Source organism: Stigmatopora argus, chromosome 6, assembly GCF_051989625.1.
Source record: "Stigmatopora argus isolate UIUO_Sarg chromosome 6, RoL_Sarg_1.0, whole genome shotgun sequence".
Classification (NCBI taxonomy): Eukaryota; Metazoa; Chordata; class Actinopteri; order Syngnathiformes; family Syngnathidae; genus Stigmatopora; species Stigmatopora argus.
Window position 1 is genome coordinate 3,567,206 of NC_135392.1, and position 24,039 is coordinate 3,591,244.

Sequence of the window (24,039 nt, forward strand, 5' to 3'; positions counted from 1 at the left end):
ATAACTACATTTAGGAGGGGGGGGTGCCCTGATGGAATATTTCCAAGGAGCTTACTTGTGTGAAAATACAATTTGCTTTGGCATATTTAACAAGCCCCTCCCTCCCAAGACATGAGAATTGCAACAATCCTAAGAAAAAGGGGCTTCAAAATAGTCTATAATTCTGAAGGGAAAATGACAAAAAGTGAAATTCATCTTTCATTCAATACCTTTTTTTAAAGGTGATAGTAAAGGTGTATTTTACTAACATTCCACCTGCACTTAAATGCCATGGCCATTGTTGTTCCTGGAAAGTTCCCCAGAATCGTGCTGTAAAAAAAGGGAAAAAAATGTCAGTGAGTGAGAGTGTGGAAAAAGTAGATAACATGCTCTTTGAATTGGAATATGAATTGCTCATCTCGCGCTTTGGTATTAATCTCTCGGCCTCTTTATTCGCTCTGGTCCTTTTGTGTTGAAGAGGGGATGGAAAAGAATAGATGGGGGGGGGAGGGAAAGAAGAAATGTGGGATGTTGCAGGATGTCCTGTTCGGAATTAGGTCAGCTCCAATCAAATCTTAAATGTTATCCCCCCTCTCATCCTAGCTGCACTTCCACTTAAAGCAATATTCATGATTTGGCTCTTAAAGGAGACACAGCGGCCCCTAGTGGTGGTTATTATATATTGCGGGGAAGCTCACACAGCATACCAGTGACACCTGTAGGTCACAAAAGAAAATACATTGGAGAATTGACAATAACAGCTCATGTTTCAGTGCCAATTTCAATGGAAGCCAGTAAATTAATTGAAGGGAGGATTAAAATACTTGATAAATATAATAATAAGCAATAAAAAGCCAATCTCAGCTAGTTTGGGACTTTTGGGGGGGTTATAAAAGCCTTTAAGGGTTCAATTTGGTTGCGGAAAAAGTTCATTATTTTTATTGTTAATTGTGGTAGAGATGTCCAAAAACTTTATTTACTTTATTTATTGGGTATTATAGTCTAAAGAAGAGAAATAACATGTAGCTCAGAAATAGGACTGCTTATTTTATGTATTATTATGGATCACACACAATAATAATAATGCAACTTAAATATAACTGCCAATAAAATATAACATGAATTTTAAAAATGCAAACCTTCAAAATGAAAAAAATAATAGAAATAATACATAAATACATTAATAATAAATAACTGTACATTAATAATAAATAACTGCTAATACGTAAATTGGAAACAAAAAAGGTGAAATGAGACACAAATTCATTTTTTCTGTATTGCTTTATAAATCACGTGACCTCCCATAATTGAACCCTTGGCCTGATTAAATATTCAATTCCATCCCCTTCCACTCGAAACGGATTGGACGCCTATGAATAGACACATTGGATATTAATTTCCTTCTTTTGCTAAACTACCACAACACACACACACACACACACAATTAGATGTGCACCGTCCTGGAAAAGGTTCACCTAACATAAAATGAGATTAGATTAGAATTTTATTTCATCCCGTATTAAGTAAATTTCTTGGTTGCAGTAGCAAGACAAACATAAGACACAGAAGACAATGTAGACCTAGGTAAAAAAAACTGTAGCCACACACAGGAAGTCCACAAGAAGCAAAAACGTTAACACCCCATTAAAGCGACTACATCAAGGGTGTCAAACATTAACGTCAACTTGATTTCATGCGGGCCGGGCCATTTTAGATATAATATTTAGATTTTTTTATAAATGGATTAAAAGAACTGGATTAAAAGCCCTGAATATTAAGTTTTTTATAGATCTAAAACAATGTTTATTTGAGCTTTTTTTAAATATATTTTTAGATTTTACAAAATGATTTTTGAACTAAAAACACAGAAAAAATCGATTAAAAAATACAATTATTGATTTAAAAATGGGAAAATCAGGAAATGTAATATACATCTATACTCTTCATTTTAATTTGAGCCTAAAACAGAAAGTCGGCACTCATGATTTACTTTCCTGGGCCAGATTTGGCCCCCGGGCCGCCACTTTGACACAAGTGGACTACATGAATATCAGCCATAAGTCCTTAAATCGCAATTCTATTAAATTTTATTCCGATACATATTAAAAACCTCCAAATCCCACTTCTTCAAAACCCGTCACGTCCATTTTTGCCTTCTTCCTCTTTTCCCTCCACCTCGTTCCACATTCCTCTCCATCCCAACATGGCGTCTCCACCTCCTTGTTCATCAAAACATTCAAACACACACCCCCACAGACCCCCATCCACCCACACAAACACACATACACACCCACCCACCCACACACCATCCTTTTCCCCCTTCAGCAGATCTGACAGGCTGATTGGCAATTTAACCAGAGTTCAGCACAAGCCAATGTGAAAGCACCCCTGCCGTTACCACGGCAACGCTGCAACAAGAGGAGCCAAAGGGAAGAGAGGAGGGGGGGTTTGCGATAGATGTGATCAAATGTGATGGTTTTGATTAACTCGGCGCTCGCATTGTACACGCGTATGCAATATCTGCTCCGTGCCGATAAGGCGTCCTTGTTTCCGGAAAAGCGTGGAAGAAGGAAAACCGTTGGCGAGAGGCGCCCTTAATTGGCCTTCGTCGCGTTCCCCGTAAACTTAACGTTAACCGGTCATCATCATCATCTTCGTCATAATAGCGCATATCTGTGCATGGGATAAACATGACCGTAAATGGGTGTTTGTGCAGATAAAATGTGAAGATACTTGGAGCTGTAACAGGTTGCTTTGTTAGGTAGTGTCGTTCATTCATTTTTTTTTTAAACCGCCTGTCCTCGCGAGGGTCACGGGGGGTGCTGGAGCCAACTTTGGTCAAGGGACACCCTGAATCGGTAGCCAGCCGGAAAATGGAATATAAGGAGACGGAGAACCGTTCGTGTACACCACAGGTGTCAAAGTGGCGGCCCGGGGGCCAAATCTGGCCCGCCGCCTCATTTTGTGCGGCCCGAGAAAGTAAATCATGAGTGCCGACTTTCTGTTTTAGGATCAAATTAAAATGAAGAGTATAGATGTATATTACATTTCCTGATTTTGCCCCTTTTAAATCAATAATTGTCATTTTTTAATCCATTTTTCTGTGTTTTTAGTTCAAAAATCATTTTGTAAAATCTAAAAATATATATATGAAAAAGCTCAAATAAACATTGTTTTAGATCTATAAAACTGAATATTCAGGGCTTTTAATCCAGTTCTTTTAATCCATTTATAAAAAAATAATTAAGTATTATATCTAAAAATTCAAATCAATTCAAATGATTATAGATGTACATTACATTTCCTGATTTTCCCTTTTTAAAGTCAATCATTGCATTTTTTTAATCCATTTTTTTTCTTTTGTGTTTTTAGTTCAAAAAGCATTTTGTAAAATCTAAAAATATATACAAATATTTTCCGTTTTCCACTTTAAAAAAATATTTTGTTTCCGTTTGAAATAAAAAACATGATTAAAAGACATTTTCCATTACTAAAAAAAAGCTCAAATAAACATTGTTTTAGATCTATAAAAACGGACTATTTAGGGCTTCTGATCCAGTTCTTTTAATCCAATTTAGAAAAATAAAATAAAAATCTAGATATTAGATCTAAAATGGTCCAGCCCACATGAAATGTTTTATTTTTATTTTGAAGGGAAATCAAATTAACTAACTACTATACATGGTGGCCTGGTGGAATAGTGGTTAGCATGTTAGCACGTTAGCCTCGCAATTCTGAAAACGAAAACAGTTGGCAGGGATAGGCTCCAGCACCCCCCCTGCAACCTTTGTGAGCTTTCGCGGAACGGTTGTTTTAGAATTAACACAGAAAACCAAGCCAAGAAGGTTCAAAGTTAACAAAGTTTAATCCATGTTTATGTACAAACAACCCTTAAAAGGCACACATTTGATTGTTTAAATAAGAATATATATTTTATTTTTGGAGAGCTTTCACGCATATATTAGGAATACAAATCATTTAGTAGTGTTACGGAAAGGTGACGTTTAAAGTGTAGTGGAATTCGGGTTTTGGACAAATAAGAATTGTGCGATGAAAGGCATTTTTTAAACAAATAAATGCGTGCATGTTAATTTAAGAACGCAAAGTAGAAATGTACCTTTAATGGGGTTCACGTGGACTGATTTTTATGGAAAAATACATCCGTGTAATTGTGCTTTTAGTGTGTAGCATACCAAAATGATTTAGGATGTTGGACTCGGTGGTCCTCGGTTGACCGCAAATGTACGATTGACGTTACAAATATGAAATGTTTTGATCAGAGAGGAAAGACATAACCCAAACTTTAGTTTAATCGGCCCGAATAATCCTTTCGTGGCTGACTTTGATCGCATTGGTGGATAAATGTCAACCAAAGCTTGATTTGTAATCAAATCCAATCGCTGCCTCAACTGATTTAAGAACGGGGGAGGGGCACAATCAGCCTCGACATACTGACTTTTGTCATAATAAGTGGAAATATGTCTAAAATTCAATCCAATTTAACTGTTTTTAAGTCTGACAGCTGTTTGTAACCCATTTTTTGGTGCAGAATCGCAAAAAAAATCTTGTTTTTCGTCTCTATTTTGTAAAATTTTAGTTTTACAGTATCCCATTTTCTTTAAAAAATGTAATTGAACATGCTATTGTAACAAAAAAACTGTCAAATATTGGATATTCCATTAGAAATCAGTTTATTTCTCATTATTATGTTTTTTACAAAGGATATGGCTAGTTGTGTGAAAGTATTTAAAAAATAGTTAGTAGGTAAAATGTGGAGAAAAAAGTTGATAGAGGAAAAACTAGGATCAGTTTTTGGATTCGCCACCAAAATTTTGATTAAAAAAAAAGCTGTCAGACATAAAACTACGAAAAATATCGTTTTCAATTTTTTAAATAATTGTGTGCAAGATAAACTAAATGAGATAAAATAAATGTTGTTTTTGTTAGGTTAAGCTCTTAGTTGCTATCATATTGGCAAAATAAATCCTCAAAAAAAGAAGTTTTTTGTGAAAAGGCAACTTCACTTTTTCCTCGACCATTGACGATGATAGACGTCCAATCACGTGGATGCGTGGCGAATCTAAAACCATTTTTCACTTGTCGCCGCCCCAGTTCCTCACTTTGTAAACCTTTCCAACATTTTAGATCACTCAGTGATCGATCTCCTCTTACTCCGTTTAATTAAATAAATGTTTGTCCAATAACATCAAGACATTCGTGACACACCATTAAAGTAATGTGGTTGCTTACCAAAATCAACAGAAAATGGAGCAAAACAAAAAAACAACAAAAAAGTAAAGAATAACTACGATATAATCCTTACGTGGATCATGAACCAACGACCTCGACGCCCAAATGTCCGCCGGTTTTCCCACCGGGAGCCAGAGAGGAGAAGCGGTTTAGTCATTACTTGCTCTCAAGTCAGTCAGGGGTTGTTTTTTTGTGAAATATTCCTATTGTGTGGGTAATTTCGTGGGTAAGAACATCACGCCAGGAGGCCCAGTCGCTTGACCTTGGCGGAGAGAAACGAGTGGATGATGAAGACGATGGTCTTGGGGCATGAATGAAGATCCAGTTGCTAAGGAGAAAGAAAAATAATAATAATGACACCCCAAATTGACGCACTTTAGAAAATTATTTGCGTATAAAACCATGTCAAATGTCAACATTGTGGATGACGGTTAGAATAATTACAGTGAAAGAAACATAAGTAGCACTAAAATGTCATTGAAATGATGATAAGAAATGATTTTAAACGTTGAAACCGTATTGTTATATATTGATTTTAGCGGTACACGTTATTTACCGTATTTTCACGACTATGAGGCACACATAAAAGTCTTAAATTTTCTCCAAAATAGACAGGGCGCCTTATAATCCAGTGCGCCTTATATATGGACCAATACTAAAATTGTTATCACGATAAAATAAAATAAATCAGTCGATAGGGTACACAAGCAGCCCCCGACTGTACTATTTTCCCCGTAGAAAAAGTACTGCACAGTGACTGCTGGGATATATAGTTCTTTTGTCAATACACCCAATGGATTGTGGCCTGTATACATCAACATCAACACATATTACGAAGTGTGGAAGGCAGCGTTGGAATAGTTATGCTAGCTACTAGCTAGCTGCTATTTGCGAATGGACGAACGTATAAAACTCAGCGTTTTCGATGACTCCTTCGGACAATTGTTCAATTCGGACACAGAAAATTAGGACTTTGATGGATTTGTGGGTGATGATAACGTGAGTACATTGTAAAATGGCTAACTGAAGTACAACCGAACTCAGTCTTACTTCCATTGCCTTTTTAAAACCGTGTTTTTAGCGTGTGTCCGTATGTTTAAGCTGGTGTATGTTTTGCCATGCCTGGCAGCGTCTTTAAAAACGGTGCGTCCGTTGTGTGTGTAAAATACAGAAATAGCACTCGGTACTGACACGGTAATTGGTGCAATTTTGGAAATATGGAAAAATAGATTAATTCCTTACTGCTATTCTATGAAAAATGTAGTATAATGTCATGTCAGTAAAGAGTAGAGTAGTACATTTTAATCATTTGATAGCTTTTTATTATAAATTCGAGATCAATACAAAAATGTTAAGAGTATTTTAATGCAAATTATGATCCCTCTTCAATATAGTTTGAAAAATAGCCTTTTTTAACATTAATAAAAACTATTATTCCTTATTCCCTACAATTGACTGGCAAACGGTTGCTCACTGCTAGCTGGGATAGGCTCCGGCACCCCCACAATCTACGTGAAGATAAGTGGATCAGTTCATTCTAATATTAATACCAATATTTAACATCATACCGTTAAAATTGAACAAAAACAATAAAAAACTTGAATAAGGCACATCAGAAAACTCACAATTTCAGCTTCAGGCCCCCCAAAGTCGAGAAACATCATCCGCACGCCGTCGTCCGACGACATTCTCAGCCGCTCGAAGGGGTGCTGGAGCAGGACGCTTTTGCGGACGCCCAACTCTTCGGTAAAAAGCGTGAAACCCTCGTCGATGTGAACTCCCAGGGTGCACTCCTTCCCGTTCCAGCTGCAAGCTACGATCGGAGACGCAAAGTCGTCATTCGCTGCCGCCCTCCCCGTTCAAACGGAATGGACGTCTAGTACCGATCAACTTATTGAAACATAAAGGATATCAAAGACATGCTAGCGAAGTGGCAAGAGTTTTCGGATTTTGTAGAAAAGTGGCACCCTGACAAGCTAGCAAGTGGTCGCGCGTTATCGTATTGTGAGGACATTTGTGCGCGTCATTTTCGAAATATTTTGAAGGGAAGGCCAAAACAAACAACTCTTGATGTGTTCGTTTTAAGAACAAAGGTAAAACAAATTAAAACATAATTAGAATTCAGTTTTGTTGAAAGTTACATTAAACGTATGTTTGAGTGTGTCCGTATATATTAATCCAAGTTAATTTAAATTAGTTTTTTCGGTTACGAGTTTGTTGCCGTGGAAAGTCCCCCCGAAACTCTCCCCCGCTCCGCGAAATCCGTCTAATTTTAGTTCTATGAAACACATTTTATTACTATTAAACCACTAGTTATGTATTACTTTGTTGATATATGGCGAATTATAAGAAATGAAACATTTTTTCCAATCCAATATCCTGTTTTTGGTGTTTTTTCAGAGGTTTGGAACGGATTAATTAGTTTTTAGTTCATTTCAATGGGAAACGTTCGTTAGAGTTACGAGTAAATCGACATACGAGCTCAGTCCCGGCACGAATGAAGCTCGTATCTCGAGGTACCACTGTACTTGAAACTGGAACATTAGAATTTAGCAGCAATACAGATAGTGCACTGTAGTACCGACTACAACCACCAGATAACGCCAAATGACTAAAAAACGTTTCCATATCATACTACTTTTTTAAAAAAAGTGGCTTTCCATCACATTATAAACAAGGGCTAAAAACCACAATAGAACCATCCAGTACTACAAAAACTACCCATAATATACCTGTGGTGACTTCCTTGATGAGTTCGGCGGCATTATGGCATCCGTCGACCAGCAGGTGGGTCCACGCCGACAGGTCTTTAGGGGAATCCACCCGAAAAACCTGCGTCTCGACGCCTTGCTTCGTCCCGGAACGCAGCCCAAAAGAAAGCTCCGATTCGAGCAGTGGAGAGGTTTTTCCTGGCCCGGAGTGAACCAGTCTATCGTAGACAGCGAGGGGTTAAAAGTAGGAAACAACACGCGGTATATGACTCATAAATTCTGACCGCAATAACGTCTCGGAAATGAAACATCTGCTGAAGCTGACATGGAAAGTGTGAGAATGTCTTTGGCGTGACTGTGGTTTTTAATATTACGGGGTGATATTTTTTACAGCGTGCATTATTTATGGAGGCGTACTGACCTGGTGGTGATGAGGGGGTGACTCTTGGAGGGGCCGCTGATGGCGTCTTTGCTTTCGGGCAAGGCGGGGTAGAGAAGGAGCTCGCGGTCGGTCAGCACGGCGAGGATTGGTCTCTCCGGTCCTTGCACCGCCTGCGCATATCATATTTGTTGACAGCCTCGTAAAAAAGGCACAAACATGGATGACAGCAGGGATAATGGACCGCCGATTTGTCCTATTTACATGTCGTAGAGACGTCCGTTACTTTGATTTTCAGGCCAGGACGGACACTTTAATGGAGGGGTGTCAGACTTGGGTTGGTTCGCGGGCCGCGTTAACGTCAATTTGATTTCATGTGGGTCGGACCATTTTAGATATAATATTTAGATTATTTTATATAAATGGATTAAAAGCCCTGAATATTCAGTTTTTTTATAGATCTAAAACAATGTTTATTTTAGCTTTTTTTAATATATTTTTTAGATTTGACCAAATTATTTTTGAACTAAAAACACAGAAAAAAAAGTATTAAAAAATTACAATTATTGATTTAAAAGGGGGAAAATCTGGAAATTTAATATACGTCTATACTCTTCATTTTAATTTGATCCTAAAACAGATAGTCGGCACTCATGATTTACTTTCCCGGGCTACACAAAATGATGCGGCGGGCCAGATTTGGCCCCCGGACCGCCACTTTGACACATGTGGTATAGTGCAAGGGTGTCAGACCCGGGTTGGTTCGCGGGCCGAATTAACGTCAACTCGATTTCATGTTTTATTGCTTTATCCTATTATTAAATTACATTCTTGTTTTTTTGTTTTATTTCACTTATTTTTTTCTTCTGTCCAAAAGCACGCATTTAAATCGTACAAATCAATATACACTAGTTGTTTATCTCCCAACAATTAAAATATATTTTAAAATGACTGTAGGAAATGACATTCGGTTCTACTTTTTCTAATTCTGCTCTTAAAGGGGCCCCAAAAAAACTGATCACGTTCTTACCTGTTCTGTAATCCAGCCCAAGTGTTTGACTTCCAATCCAGGCTGTAATTTCATCATCTCGGCCTTGACTTGTGGTAAAAGGTTAGCCGTACACGCCTGGATGGCATTGTACCAAGACTGGGCCATCGCTGGGTCTTTGGCCCGCAGGAAAACCGAGTTCTTCCTGTTGTGGGAAACCACCTCAAAGTACCTGGAAGTAGAAGACAAGACCAAGTCTTGAATCTTCTCCCTGGCCAATAATTGAACCAACTACAGTATTTTTCGCACTATAAGCCGCACCAGGAAAAAAGTACCGTATTTTCTTGCATATTAGCCGCCTCTGCGTATAAGCCGCAGCCTTAAAATGGCCTTAAAATGGTTGAATTTTACAATTTCTCTCGTATAAGCCGCCCCCTGATTCACAATGTTCACCTCCATATTCATGGTTTTAATAGGGAGTACAAATGTGTTACTTTGAAGGGAAAATCTTGAGAAAAATCATTGCACGTGGTATTTATGAAATTCTGATTAAATCCATTGCTGGATTGCACATTCCTAAATGGTGTTGTCTGCGCGTAGATAATTCAAAGAGGAGGTCATGTGAGCAGTACAACCAGGAAGTGTGTGCGTAGTGGTCTAGTTTGATAGCAATGGCTAGGCAGAAGTAGTAAGTGAGTTTTTTCACGTTTTATGCAAGATACGGTTCATTCATAGACGTTTCGTCTTTGTCACTTTGCAGTTTCGTGCATGTCAAGTCTAATTTGTGCGCATATAAGCCGTACCCTCGATTCAGTCATTTTTTAGCGACAAATATGCTAGAAAATATGGCATATATGAGTGGCACTGGAGTATAAGTCTCATTTTGCTTTGAAGTACAAATAGGTGACTGTTAATGTAACATTTACCGTTTTTTTATAACTATAGCCTAAAAAATGGTTTTTGGTGGTCAGAGAGAAAAATAATAATATACAAAAGTGGCACTTGAGTAATAGTCGCAAACAATGAAAAAAAAGTGTAACTTCTAGTCCGGAAAATATGATAAGTGAACCGTTTCTGTGAAGCGCGGGGATGTCCCGATCGCATATTTTTTTGCATTCGAGTCGAGTCATGTGATTTTGTAGATCTACCAAACAGAGTCCCAATCTGATTATTTTTACCCAGATCAGGATCTTCTAAAAATGACGTCACCCGATTTCCGACCAGATGAATTTTAGTGAAGCAAATACCTGTTTTCGATGTCAGGGGGGCATTGCTTGCGAGACACCTGGCATATTTTGATGGGTATGCTGCGGGGCTCTTTTGACACTGCGGACGAGAGGTCCGCACCCTTCTGCGGCGTTGGGGGAGGCGAGTCCCAGGGGAGAGCTCCTCCGGGAGACCCCGAGTTCTTGAAGAAGGCAGACATCTCCTTGATGTACTTCACTGAAACAAAAAAAGGCAAAAATAAATGAAAAAATCCAGTTTTCTTATCAAATTTGCTGGGTGTCTCTTATATTTAGGCGCGCTTTATTGTCCGCAAATTACAATCCTATCTGTTATGACCATCTAGGAGTCGGGAACTTTTTTGACATAAACAATTCCGATTGTCAAATTTTATTCCTTGAAAGCCATATTCAGAATTTAAGTTAGTGCACATGTGTCAAAGTGGCGGCCCGGGGGCCAAATCTGGCCCGCCGCATCATTTTGTGTGGCCCGGGAAAGTAAATCATGAGTGCCGACTTTCTGTTATAGGATCAAATTAAAATGAAGAGTATAGATGTATATTACATTTCCTGATTTTCCCCATTTTAAATCAATAATTGTAATTTTTCAATCCATTTTTTCTGTATTATTAGTTCAAAAAACATTGTAAAATCTAAAAATATATTTAAAAAAAGCTAAAATAAACATTGTTTTAGATCTATAAAAAAACTGAATATTCAGGGCTTTTAATCCAGTTCTTTTAATCCATTTATAAAAAAAAAATCTAAATATTATATCTAAAATGGTCCGGCCCACGTGAAATTGAGTTGACGTTAACGCGGCCCGCGAACCACCCCTGCTTTAGTGCTAGCGTCATAGTGCTAACATGACGCTCCTAATCGAGCTATATGGTTTAAATACATGTTTTACCTCACAGGTTAGCGAAGAGCCCATCAGAAGAGCCACATGTGGCTCCCGAGCCATAGGTTTCCTACCCCTGCGATAGTCTTTCATGAGCTATATTTTTTTTAGCTTCTGCCTTCCGTTTAAAGCAAGATTTGGAAATTCATGTTGTGTCAGCTAAGCCCCATTATTGACGGAAAAGACAAATGGCTTCGTAATTATAGAGCAAATGGAGGCTGAAGTGGCCATAACTACACTATTGACCGCATGTGTATAAACTCAACATGTCATTTGCTCGGATGTTTCCATGATATCTTTAAGTGCCTTCTATTCATCCCACGTAAGCCTCAATTGAAGCGATCATTTAAACATGAATATAAAATTTCATATAAACCCATATTTTTGGTGCCAGGAAAAAGTACATTACAGTGGTACCTCGAGATACGAGCTTAATTCGTTCCGGGACTGAGCTCGTATGTCGATTTATTCGTAACTCAAATGAATGTTTCCCAAAGAAATGAACTCAAAACAAATTAATTCATTCCAACCCTCTGAAAAAAACACCAAAAACAGGATATTGGATTGGAAAAACATTTTTATTTGTTCTAATTCGCCATCTATTAAAAAAGTAACAAATAACTAGTGGTTTAATATTACTAAAATGTGTTTAATATTACTAAAATCAGACTTTTTGCACGGCAACGCGCTCGTAACTTAACATAAACCAATTTAAATGAACTTGGATTACGATGCAGACACACTCAAAAATAAATTTAATCTAACCTTACACTAAACTTAATTCTAATTTTGTTTTAAATTTTGATACCTTTCTTCTCCCGGGTTGGGTCTATTTGCCCCGCCTCCACCCTGACTTTCACATGCAACCTATCGAGGGTTGTTTGCTTTTGTCTTCCCTTCAAAATATTCCCAAAATGATGCACACAAATGTCCTCACAATAGGATAACGCACGACCACTTGCCAATGAGAAGTAGTATATACTCCTCTCGTATTAGCGATCGCTCCGCCATTCGCACTGACTAACGGGAAAAAAAACACTGAAAAAATGCAACGCTCCGCCCAGTGCTCGCAGAGACATTACAAAGAGGGAGTTTCCGAGCGGAAAGTCAGTGGCCATGATGTTCTCTTGCGTCCGTATATCAAAATTTGTCTCATATCTCAAGACAAATATTTGCCCGAAATTTTACTCGTATCTCAAATTGCTCATATGTCGAGTTACCACTGTAATTGAAGATGTCAAATCATAAAAATGACTCCAAAAAACTGGAAATGAAACCTCACTTTTGGCCTTTTCATTCAATTTACCCACAGAACAATAAGCACAATGTCCTTTTTAACATCTCAACCTACTTTTAACACTTTCTACTATGTTTACATAACACTTCTCACCACCAACAATAACATTTTTTCCTGAAGAATACTTTAGCGCGTTATTCCGAGCCTTAAAAAAGGTCATATTATCAAATGAAATCTCTCTGGGCCGAGTATCGTTGGCAGCCGTTTTTTTTTCTTCAGCTACACAAGACCCTTTGTAAGACTGTTATTCTAACCCGAAGGTAACCTTTTTTTACTTTTTCACCACGACACACACGCGTTGTGTACGCATGTAGGAAACCTACAGAGTCAGCAGGCCGAGGTCTGAGACACAAGTTTGGCAGGAAACAAAAATAGCCCAGGGACTAAATCAGACGGCTGAAGGTAGAGCTTGGGTTTCACTGAACAAGTGTGAAGTGCTCTCATCTTGCTGAGGATAAAGAATCATGTAGCTCAAAGCGAAAGAACCCTGGGATGGGGGGCAACGGGAGCGAGAGACGGGGGGCTTCCACCGTTCCCGAAATAGATCGCATTCCTGACGTTCACTCGACCAAAAAAAAAAAAAACAACAACATTAAGCTGTAGTAGGGAAAATGTCGAGAACTTGTTCAGGTGGTTAATGAGTTTTTGTTTGCTAAAAAGAGCTTAGAAATGTCGTTATTTCTGTGTCTTCATTCGATAGGACTTTTTTGGAGGAAATTAGCTATCATGTGCAAGGTCCAACTAGCTTTATGTGTTGTTTTTGGCATGGAAAAGTAAGTTTAGAGTTACATTGCTGCGCCTATCTGGTCTAAGAGGACATTTTCATACTTGGATGCCGTTGAGTAACCGTGGGAACCTTTGAGGAGCTCACAATAGGATCATGATGAGGACTATATCACATAGCTGTCAACTTGTGGATTTTATACGTTTTTTGAACATTTTAAATTGTGTATGGGGTATAAAAACTTTTGTAGGGGGAAAAGGTTTTTTTTAAAGAACCGTATTTTGCTGTTTAATATACCCAGGTATATTAAATGATTTTTGCTTTTTTGAGCCTCCCGTTTGTGCGCCATTTAATATACCCCTGCAGTTTAATATACCCGGGTATATTAAACGGCAACTCCGCTTTTTTTGGCAAGATTTGTATGGTGTTCATGGGGGCATAATTATAGATACTTAATTTCATTAAAATTCTAAGTCAGACTTTATTCAGCAGTAAGTAGTTTTAACCTGAGCAGTAAGTAGTTTTAGTCTGCAAAACGTTGATGCACCCGTCACGGCATAAAGAGTGCGTAGTGGATCGTACCTTCCCGTTTGTGCGCCATTTAATATACCCCTGCCGTTTAATATACCCGGGTATATTACCTGGGGGGTGTATTAAACAGCAAAATACGGTAGTATGTTGTAAAAGCGATCTTGTCGTCGCCATTTTGGCTCTAATCCGGATCGTCTCGGTCACTGGTAGCAGGCGAAAACGTCATAGTCGATTGCTAATGTTGTCATGCTTTAAGCATGTGCATTCCTCATCTACCTGTCCGCCTTTTCACTATATAAATATAGCGGTCAGCGTCATACAGCGACATCTACAGAATCTTGAATTCAGTGCATACAAAAGGCGCACTGGCTGATTGGGCGCCCCGTCTACTTTGGGGAAAATGTTAGACTTTTAAGTGCGCCCTATGTGAGTAAATATGTGCCACATTGCATTTGTTTTTCTTTTTTAACCGCTTAATAAGGGGAATTCCAATCATTAATAAGGGGAGCAATTGGCCGAGGTTGATATCACGATATAACGGAAATCCATACATGGGCAGGAACTCAATAAACAAATCTATTTTTTATATTAAAAGAGGAAAACATGAGATTTCTACATGGGAAAATAAACCCGGTTTTTGTCAAAGTGCCACAGTCTAGAAAATAATTTCAGTTTTTCATTTCTGCATTTCCCCTTTAATTCCTGTCTCAAATCCACCGGAAGGCCTGGAAATGAATGCCAGGGGACTAACAGGGATCCGCTAGATTTCTCAAGTACCTGTCAACTTGTGTACTTAATGTCTCAGAAATGACCTTTTGTCTATTTGACTTGGTGCCAAACAAAGACAGTTTGCCGTCTTTGGCAAACATTGTTTTAGAAATTGCTGGGAAAAGGACAGATTTGATGGCGAGTCATTGAACATGCCGAGTCATGCATTTTGTCATCTTGCCAGATCTGTAAAAATATATCATTTTGTTTGGTTGTAATGAAATCCTGCCCGCACTGTGGCCCCTATATTTTGGAGACCCTTGGCTTACATTGTCAACTTATACGTTTTTCACGTTTTATACATTTTTTGATCATTTCAAATTGTATAACTACTTTTGTACACAATTTGTTTTAAGTACGTCTTTTGCACATGTGTCAAAGTGGCGGCCCGGGGGCCAAATCTGGCCCGCCGCATGATTTTGTGTGGCCCAGGAAAGTGAATCATGAGTGACGACTTTATGTTTTAGGATCAAATTCAAATGAAGAGTATAGATGTATATTAAATTGCCTGATTTCCCCCCTTTTAAATCAATAATTGTATTTTTTTAATCATTTTTTTCTGCGTCTTTAGTTCAAAAACAATTTTGTAAAATCTAAAAATATATATAAAAAAACTAAAATTATCATTATTTTAGATCTATAAAAAACTGAATATTCAGGGCTTTTAATCCAGTTCTTTTAATCCATTTATTAAAAACAACTAAATATTATATCTAAAATGGTATGTGCGCAAACTTCTCACTCTATAAACATAGCGCGTCAGCAAGCAATGTACCCAGACAGTCAAGCAGTCAGTGTCATACAGCGACATCTACAGAATCTTGAATTTAGTGCATACATAAGGCGCACCGGCTGATTGGGCGCCCCATCCACTTTGGGGAATTTTTTTAGACTTTTACGTGAGTAAATATGTGCTGCATTTTTTAATCGCTTAATAAGGGGAATTGCAATCATTAATAAGGGAAGCAACTTGTCGAGGTTGCCAGGTATGCTTGGGTTTACTAAGTCCTATTTTTAAGGAGATGGTGAAGATATCATGGCTGGATTCAACAATAGCGAAAAGTATGGAGTTGTTGTTGGAAGTTGAAAGCTTGTAGATGGAGGACTGCCAAGGTGTAAAGGAACGAATAACATGCGAAGAGGGTGAAAGGGGAGAAAATTGAAAGTGCGAGTAGAATAAAACGAGAGACATGGTACATCGAGCAGAGCCCAGCCAGAAACCTTGCCATGAATTCCAGGGGCGGCACATTCAATACAGAAGCTAAAATTAGCTGAGATGCCACTGTTATTACTTCTGCTTATCTGGCAGGCAGTGAGACCACTTTTGTACAGCATTTGTGTCCATGTGTGTGTGTTACTTTTTCCACACAATCCCCCCTCTAAGCTTTCCTTGACAAATCCTGACCAGACATTTTCAGCCATTTCAGTTTAAAACGTCATTCACACAAAACCGAGGGTTGGTTTTTTTTTTTTTCGGCACGCTTTCCTGCGTTTTGGATGCCTGGCCAGTTTCCATGTGGCTGTGGCGCTATTTCAAAAATGGCAGTTGGAAAGAGGAAAAGTAGGAGCAGATGATTTGCTTTGAATGGTAATTCTAAACACACCGAGCTGTCCGTCAAAATTGTCAACATGACGGAATAAATACCGCCTGCTTCTTTCACTTGATAAATGTCACCAACGCATGAAAGAACGTGTGATCAGACTGTCTGGTTACGCCTTTGTGTCGAGGCAGCAAAATGAAAATAACAACAACAGCATACATCTGTCCCCCACCAAAGTAAAAATAAAAAAACTACTTTTCAAAGGCACTTTAATAAGCAAAGATTAAACTGAAAGCTCCCATTTGCCTATACAACAATGCATTTAACCTTGAATTGTTTCTTTCTAACCGTCAAATGACTAAAACTGTTTTTATCATTTACAGTTATTTTACTTTATATGTAGCAACCTTGGAAAAACTCCCAAATTATTTTATATTCTTGAGAGAACAACAAAAAACTGTGGGGGAATCTTTCATAGTGAAAGTTCAAAAAGATTTTTTCTTTGAACATCGATCAAAAAGATTGTTTTATATCCAAGTGCCATTGTTGTTTTCTTTTGTGCGGTTTTGTCACACTTGGTCCGCTTTAATCAAACAAAACTGTCGCCCACCAATGGAAAACATACACATTGGTTAAATCAGTCATTTTTAAACAAGTGAGACATTTTCCATTGATGCTAAGCTAACACAACGGAAGAATTACTCTAGTTTAGTATTTAGTCATACCTCTACTTACGAATGCCTCTAGGTACGAAATTTTCAGGTTACGAAATTTTCAGGTTACAACATTTTCAGGTTACAACATTTTCAGGTTACAACATTTTCAGGTTACAACATTTTCAGGTTACAAAATTTTCATCTTACAAAATTTTCAGCTTACGAAATTTTCAGGTTATGAAATTTTCATCTTACGAAATTTTCAGTTTACGAAATTTTGAGGTTACGAAATTTTCAGTTTACGAAAAATTTTATATGCAAATGAGTGACTCGAGATACGAAACAGATCCAAGTTACAAAATCCCCCAAAAAGTAAACACATTTCCTTATCCGTTATTTTATTTTGAAAATATTTTCGCGGATGCCTAGATTCTCTACTGGGCTCTCATTGGCTGTCTCACAACAGCCACTATCCATGTTTCAAGATACCTATCCACCTCAGCAAAATGCTCCCTTTATTAATGATTACAATTCCCCTTATTAAGCGATTAAAAAAATATATTAGAGAATTTACATATAAAGTACTGCTCTGCTTACTAAATGTTCAAGTTACGAAAAAAAGTTCTGGAACCAATTAATTTTGTAAGTAGAGGTACGACTGTAATTCTGAAATACATTTATACAATGTCTGTTAATTGTATTCTTTCTGTAGTCAACATAGTCGTTTTGTCTTAACAAAGCAGAATTACATGATGTACTGTATTAAGCCAAGAGTATAGTTCGAGAATTTGCCAAAAGAACAGCCATTCTCCACTGGTAACCGTGGGAACGGCTGGAATGTCATTGGTCAGCCAGCGACCTCACAAGCACGCTGTTGGCTCTGTAAAACATGCCAAGCAAACAATGTCCCAATGTCATAGCACCAAAAAAAACTGTCTTGAGGCAAAACAACATTGTAAATCAGAAGTACTTGCCTCTGTAATCGGGTCAGACGAGGAGAAAAAGCAATCGCTTACTTCAATAAGTCTTACAACACAGAGAGAATATTTCAAATTGATTATCGTGTCTTAATGTGGATAGGCTGAAAATGATAGATAGATTGGCCTCATGTCCAGATTTATGATTACAATCCTCCATTTAGATTATATTAGATTATTATTAGAACTTTATTTCATCCCCGTATTCGGGGAATTTCTTGGTTGCAGTAGCAAAACAGACACAGAAGACATTGTAGACCTAGTAAAAAAAAAACTGGAGCCACACACAGGAAGTCCACAAGGTGGGGACCCTTAAATAGCTTCCCTTGTATATTATGTTGGCTCAAGCAGGAGATTTATCTGTACTACCTTTTGGAGTTGCACCTGAACGCAACACATTCCAGTGTGTTCATGAGTTCTTGCCGCATTGAGGGCAGCTGCAGGTAGGCAATGTTAATCACTTAAAGTGTATCTTACGTCAACATCTGATAGGCTGTTAACATGTAGATCACAGGTGTCAAAGTGCCGGCCCGGGGGGCAAATCTGGCCCGCTATATCATTTTTTGCGGCCCGTGAAAGTAAATCATGAGTGCCGACTTTCTGATTTAGAATCAAATTAAAATGAAGAGTATAGATGTATATTAAATTTCCTGATTTCCCCCTTTTAAATCAATAATTGTAATTTTTTAATCCATTTTTTTCGTGTTTTTAGTTCGAAAGTCATTTTGTAAAATCTAAAAATATATAAAAAAGCTAAAATAAACATTGTTTTAGATCTATAAAAAAAACTGAATATTCAGGGCTTTTAATCCAGTTCTTTTAATCCATTTATTTAAAAAAATCGAAATATTATATCTAAAAAGGTCCGGCCCACGTGAAATCAAGTTGACGTTAAAGCGGCCCGCGAACCAACCCGAGTCTGACACCCTTGATGTAGATGATACAATTATTATTATATAAAATAAGGCCATATGTCGCTCAATTATAAAACATGTTTACTCTCGTGCTGAATGAGGTTTCAGAAATAAATGGACATGAATGTACATTGATGAGTTTTTTTCAAAAATGGCAATAATCTCCTTAAAGTGTAGTATGGGGATTAAGCAGGATCAAATGGGGTCGTGATACAAAGCGTATCACCAGGTATGAGGGAAAACACACCCCGAATACAAAGTGGGGGCAAACGTAGATTCATCTTTTGTGTGTTTTTTTCCACTTGTTTTGCCTCATTTTAGCGTTGTCACTCATCCGTCAAGTGTTTCTCCTTTCCTGAACGATTGAGATCGTTTCATTACATCCGCAGCCCATCTCATTTCGATCCTGGATAAACGCCAGCCTTCTGAAGGGTCCAGCAATGCAACGAAAAACACCGTCAGTCAACTCATTCAAATTCTGCCAAAAGCGCCAACCTGATTACTTTGCATAGAATGTCAGTAGAGTTCATTATCCTAATTGCGCAACGTAAAAGTCAGGCAAACTTGAACAGACCTGGTCCGAGGACGGACGGGATTGGATTGTAAAGAAGGCAACTTTACAGACTTTGAAAACACCCTAGAACACAGGTTTCAAAGTGGCGGCCTGGGGGCCAAATCTGGCCCGCCGCATCATTTTGTGTGGCCCGAGAAAGTAAATCATGAGTGCCGACTTTTTGTTTTAGGATCAAATTAAAATGAAGAGTATAGATGTATATTAAATTTCCTGATTTTCCTCCTTTTAAATCAATAATTGTAATTTTTTAATCATTTTTTTCTGTGTTTTTAGTTCAAAAATCATTTGGTAAAATCTAAAAATATATTTTACAAAAAAGCTAAAATAAACATTGTTTAAGATCTATAAAAACTGAATATTCAGGGGTTTTAATCCAGTTCTTTTAATCAATTTATAAATTAAATTGATGCTAAATTTCATTAGCGTGTGAATGGGATTTTCAATGATGTTTTAGCATTAAGCTAACATGTTTTTGATCAATAATCTCTATCCATTATTTGAATGAACTACTTACTACTGTAAAGAAGGCAACTTTACAGGCTTACAGACTTCTCTAACCTTACGTTTGCTGAGTCAAGTTGAATTCCCACAAACCCAGTATGTAGTCATGCGTCACGCGGCGAGATGGTTCAGCCGAGTCCATCGCGACAAAAGGCCGAGCTGCTAATTTATCGGGGGCCCCGGAACAGTCGGCAGGGTTCACAAGGGGTCCCGCTAAGCAAACGTCACGCTACAGAGGAAGACGGCACCCCCGGGCAAGAGTTGCGATTTCATCGAGCTTAGTTATTTTTGCCAGATAATCCATCCCCTTGCTTCGCGTAAGCGCAATTTGCTCACGGGCCAGCGGCTCCAAAGGAACGGGGCTTTGTGTCCGGAGTAGATTTGGGTTTGGAACCCGAGTCGGATTGGTTGGTGTGCAGATTGATTGTGAGCACGGGCGGCTTTTTAATGAGATGAGAGCACAAATTTATTCGCTCGGGTGACAGCCGATCGACAATTTGTTCAGCGTTTGAAGGAATTTTTCCACACGAATAATCTGTTCGCTCGTCACATTTGTGCTAGAAAAGACTGGGTGAGATACTTGTCAAAAAGACCACCATTTTTTTTACCCCTTCGTAATAGCCAATCACGATTATTTTCAAAGTGTTAAACAAGATTTAGGTATTTTTTTCTTTGAATGGGAAGGTTTAAAAATGCTTTGAAATGTTCCTGAGGCATTTGTGAATGTTTTTGTTTTGGGCGTTGAATTGATGCTAATTTTTGTTAGCATGTCAATGGGATTTTCAATGATGTTTTAGCATTAAGCTAACATGTTTTTGATAAATAATCTCTATCCGGTATTTGAATATGTGTACTATATGTGTAAAAAAAATTGGGGTTATATAACATTACGGTTTACTTCAACTAGAGCACAGGTGTCAAAGTGGGGGCCCGGGGGCCAAATCTGGCCCACCGCATCATTTTGTGCGGCCCGAGTAAGTAAATCATGAGTGCTAACTTTCTGTTTTAGGATCAAATTCAAATGAAGATTATAGATGTATATTATATTTCCTGATTTTCCCCTTTTTAAATCAATAATTGCAATTTTTATCCTTTTTTTTGGTGTTTTTAGGTCAAAAAGCATTTTGTAAAATCTAAAAATAAATATATAAAAATATTTTCGGTTTTCCCCTTTAATATTGAATATAATTAAAAAAAATGTTTCCATTTGAAATGAAAAACAAATGATTATTAGATGTTTTCCCTTACTAAGAAAAAAAGTTCAAATGAACAGTTTTATATCTATAAAAAAACAGAATATTTAGGGCTTTTGATCCAGTTCTTATTATCCCCCCCCCCCAAAATCTAAATATTATATCTAAAATGGTCCTAAAAAAACTTGTATACTGAGCTCCAACTTTCCTTTCTACCTGAACACTAATTAGCCATTTTCCTAACGGCACATCAAAATCTAACCCCGTGATTTGAACTAAAGTGTTTTAATTTTAAACCAAGTCTCAACAGCTTGCTGCCATCCTTTTTTTAATTAAAGCAATTCAAAGCAGAGGAGATGAGAGCCATTTGAGTGGCAAGAATGAAGATCCAAGCGATAGAAAGAATGATTGGATGTGACCTGAGGGATTTAACTTGCCTTTAAAAGGTGCACTTTTTAACTCAAAATTTAACCCGTCTGAGCTATTCGTAGAATGGCTTCATTAGATGCCAAACGATCACAACACCCGAGCAGCTTAGCATCTAGAAGGACATTCGTTGTTCTATTCATGTTGCCGCTTTCACCCACACAGCTGCTGTGCTTATGTGGATATTCATGTTTTTAATAAGTATGCATGTAGAAGCTGTAAATGAAAGAAAATATCTGACTAATGGTCAGCCCTGACGTTGGTCGTAGTGGATTAACGGGAGATCAGCATGCAGAAGGTCATGTATGGACTAAATTGCATAAGGATAATATTTCAAATGTTTTTTTGTGAAATATGTTCTGTGTTGTTACTTGAACCGTGGTAGGAAAAAAGAAGAATATCAGGGAATAGCATGATATGCTGGACTTTACATTATGAGATTGTTTTCAAAAAGATGGTTTTGGAGTAAATTTACTACTATTTTGCTGAGGTTTATAAAAATGTAAGGCTCGATTGAATGTTTAAATTAACTTCGTAAAGCACTGTTATGTGTCTATAAATGAGAAAACCGTGACCGGACGTTTCGTCGAAAGACGTTTGGTCCTCGGACGTTTTGTCGACCGGACGTTTGGTCGACCGGACGTTTGGTCGAACGGACGTTTGGTCGAAGGGTTTGCTCGCTGTCAAATTATGACAGATAGTTTACTGTTGAAATATTGATATTAGATATTTAGATATTAAACTCACTCTCTCTCATGATTATAATTTTGAGAGCTGGTTTCAACAGTAACAACCCGGCGACCAAACGTCCGTTCTACCAAACGTCCGGTCGACCAAACGTCCGGATCGACCAAACGTCCGGATCGACCAAACGTTTGGTCGACCAAACGTCCGGTCGACCAAACGTCTGGGGACCAAACGTCCGGGGACCAAACGTCTTTCGACAAAACGTCCAAGTACCGAGAAAACAGTCTTCCCTCAATTATCACAATTTTTTTCTGCTATTTTAATTATTTTTATTTATTTTTTAAGTTCATAAAAATGTGAAAATCCATGCTGAAACTCGTAAACCACTCTTGCGACTATGACTCAGCACTGCAAAAATAAGTTATAATGGGGTGACGCTACTTTGCAATTTTTCAATTATCACGGCCATGTTTGGTCTAAATTAACCGCAATATTCGAGGGATTACTGTCATGTTTCTCTCTGCTGTTTTTCATCAGTAAATTTCACCTATTGTTCAACAGGAGCAACTAGCTACAGCGCTATCTTCTAATCCTGATGAAAAGATAACATTAGTCCAGATTATATATTCAGGAATAGCACACATAATGCTACACACTCATTTTCCAGTGTAAATGAATGAAACTACACCCAAACTTTTGACTGATAGTGCATTCCCATTGGTTCGCACAAGACTATATTGCAAGCAACCTAAAGATCGACTGCAAGTGAGTAAAAGTGTGTTTGTGTGTGTGTGTGTTTCGAAATAAACAGACAGCGAGAGATTAGATTTGGGGTTAGTGCCTGTTGAGGGTGCTGACAAAGCATTACAGGCACAGATGAACGTCCTCAAAAATCTAATCACACTCTAGGCAGCGATTGGCCAAACACATCAATGCTCGCACACATGGAATTTTCACACTCTTGTAAAATGGTATTTATATGCTTAATGATCACAGTTGGTGCTGTAATTTACATCCATCTGCGCTCTGATATGACACTGTCAGCATAGTAAAGTCAAGCAGAAGACGGCTCAAGGCCAAACAAACACATTTGTGTTCTTGTATCGTACAAGTACGGTTTTGGTTCCCGTCCAAGCGAACGGTGGTGCAGATTGGTATCGTTGGTACGCACCAGTACTAAAACCACGCACGTTTTTTGCACATAACAGGCTTCCATAGCCACGGGTCTTATGGGAAATGTTTGGTTAGCATCACAACTCCAGGATTTTTTTTACTTCTGTATTTATCCGTGTTATCCCACCCAGACCGTTTTATCCAATGATTAAACAGTGTAGGCTTGTTGTCAAATCCTGGCTAGCTTGCAAAACTGCCATTTGAAAACACCCTAGAACACAGGTGTCAAAGTGGCGGCCCGGGGCCCAAATCTGGCCCGCCGCATCATTTTGTGTGGCCCGAGAAAGTAAATCATGAGTGCCGACTTTTTGTTTTAGGATAAAATTAAAATGAAGAGTATAGATGTATATTAAATTTTCTGATTTTCGCCCTTTTAAATCAATGATTGTAATTTTTTATCATTTTTTTCTGTTTTTAGTTCAAAAATCATTTTGTAAAATCTAAAAATATTTTAAAAAAAAAGCTAAAATAAACATTGTTTTAGATCTATAACTAAAACCTGAATATTCAGGGGCTTTAATCCAGTTCATTTAATCCATTCATAAAAAAAAATCTAAATATTATATCTAAAATGGTCCGGCCCACATGAAATCGAGTTGACGTTAAAGCGGCCCGCGAACCAACCCGAGTCTGACACCCTTGCCCT

General features: G+C 37.9%; 1 protein-coding gene across 2 annotated transcripts in view; it reads right to left on the reverse strand.

Moving 5' to 3' along the window:
- Positions 1-5,136: 5,136 nt before the first annotated feature.
- The window catches only part of snta1 (syntrophin, alpha 1), a 32,256-nt gene continuing 13,353 nt past the window's right edge, over positions 5,137-24,039 (reverse strand). For both annotated transcript variants that reach the window (XM_077603456.1, XM_077603454.1), the window contains 6 exons: positions 10,555-10,750; positions 9,350-9,539; positions 8,362-8,492; positions 7,962-8,158; positions 6,855-7,042; positions 5,137-5,557 (listed from right to left, as the gene is read on the reverse strand). In XM_077603456.1, the coding sequence (XP_077459582.1) occupies positions 5,465-5,557; positions 6,855-7,042; positions 7,962-8,158; positions 8,362-8,492; positions 9,350-9,539; positions 10,555-10,750 (995 nt within the window). In that variant the 3' untranslated portion in view covers positions 5,137-5,464. The remainder of the gene's footprint in view (positions 5,558-6,854; positions 7,043-7,961; positions 8,159-8,361; positions 8,493-9,349; positions 9,540-10,554; positions 10,751-24,039) is intronic.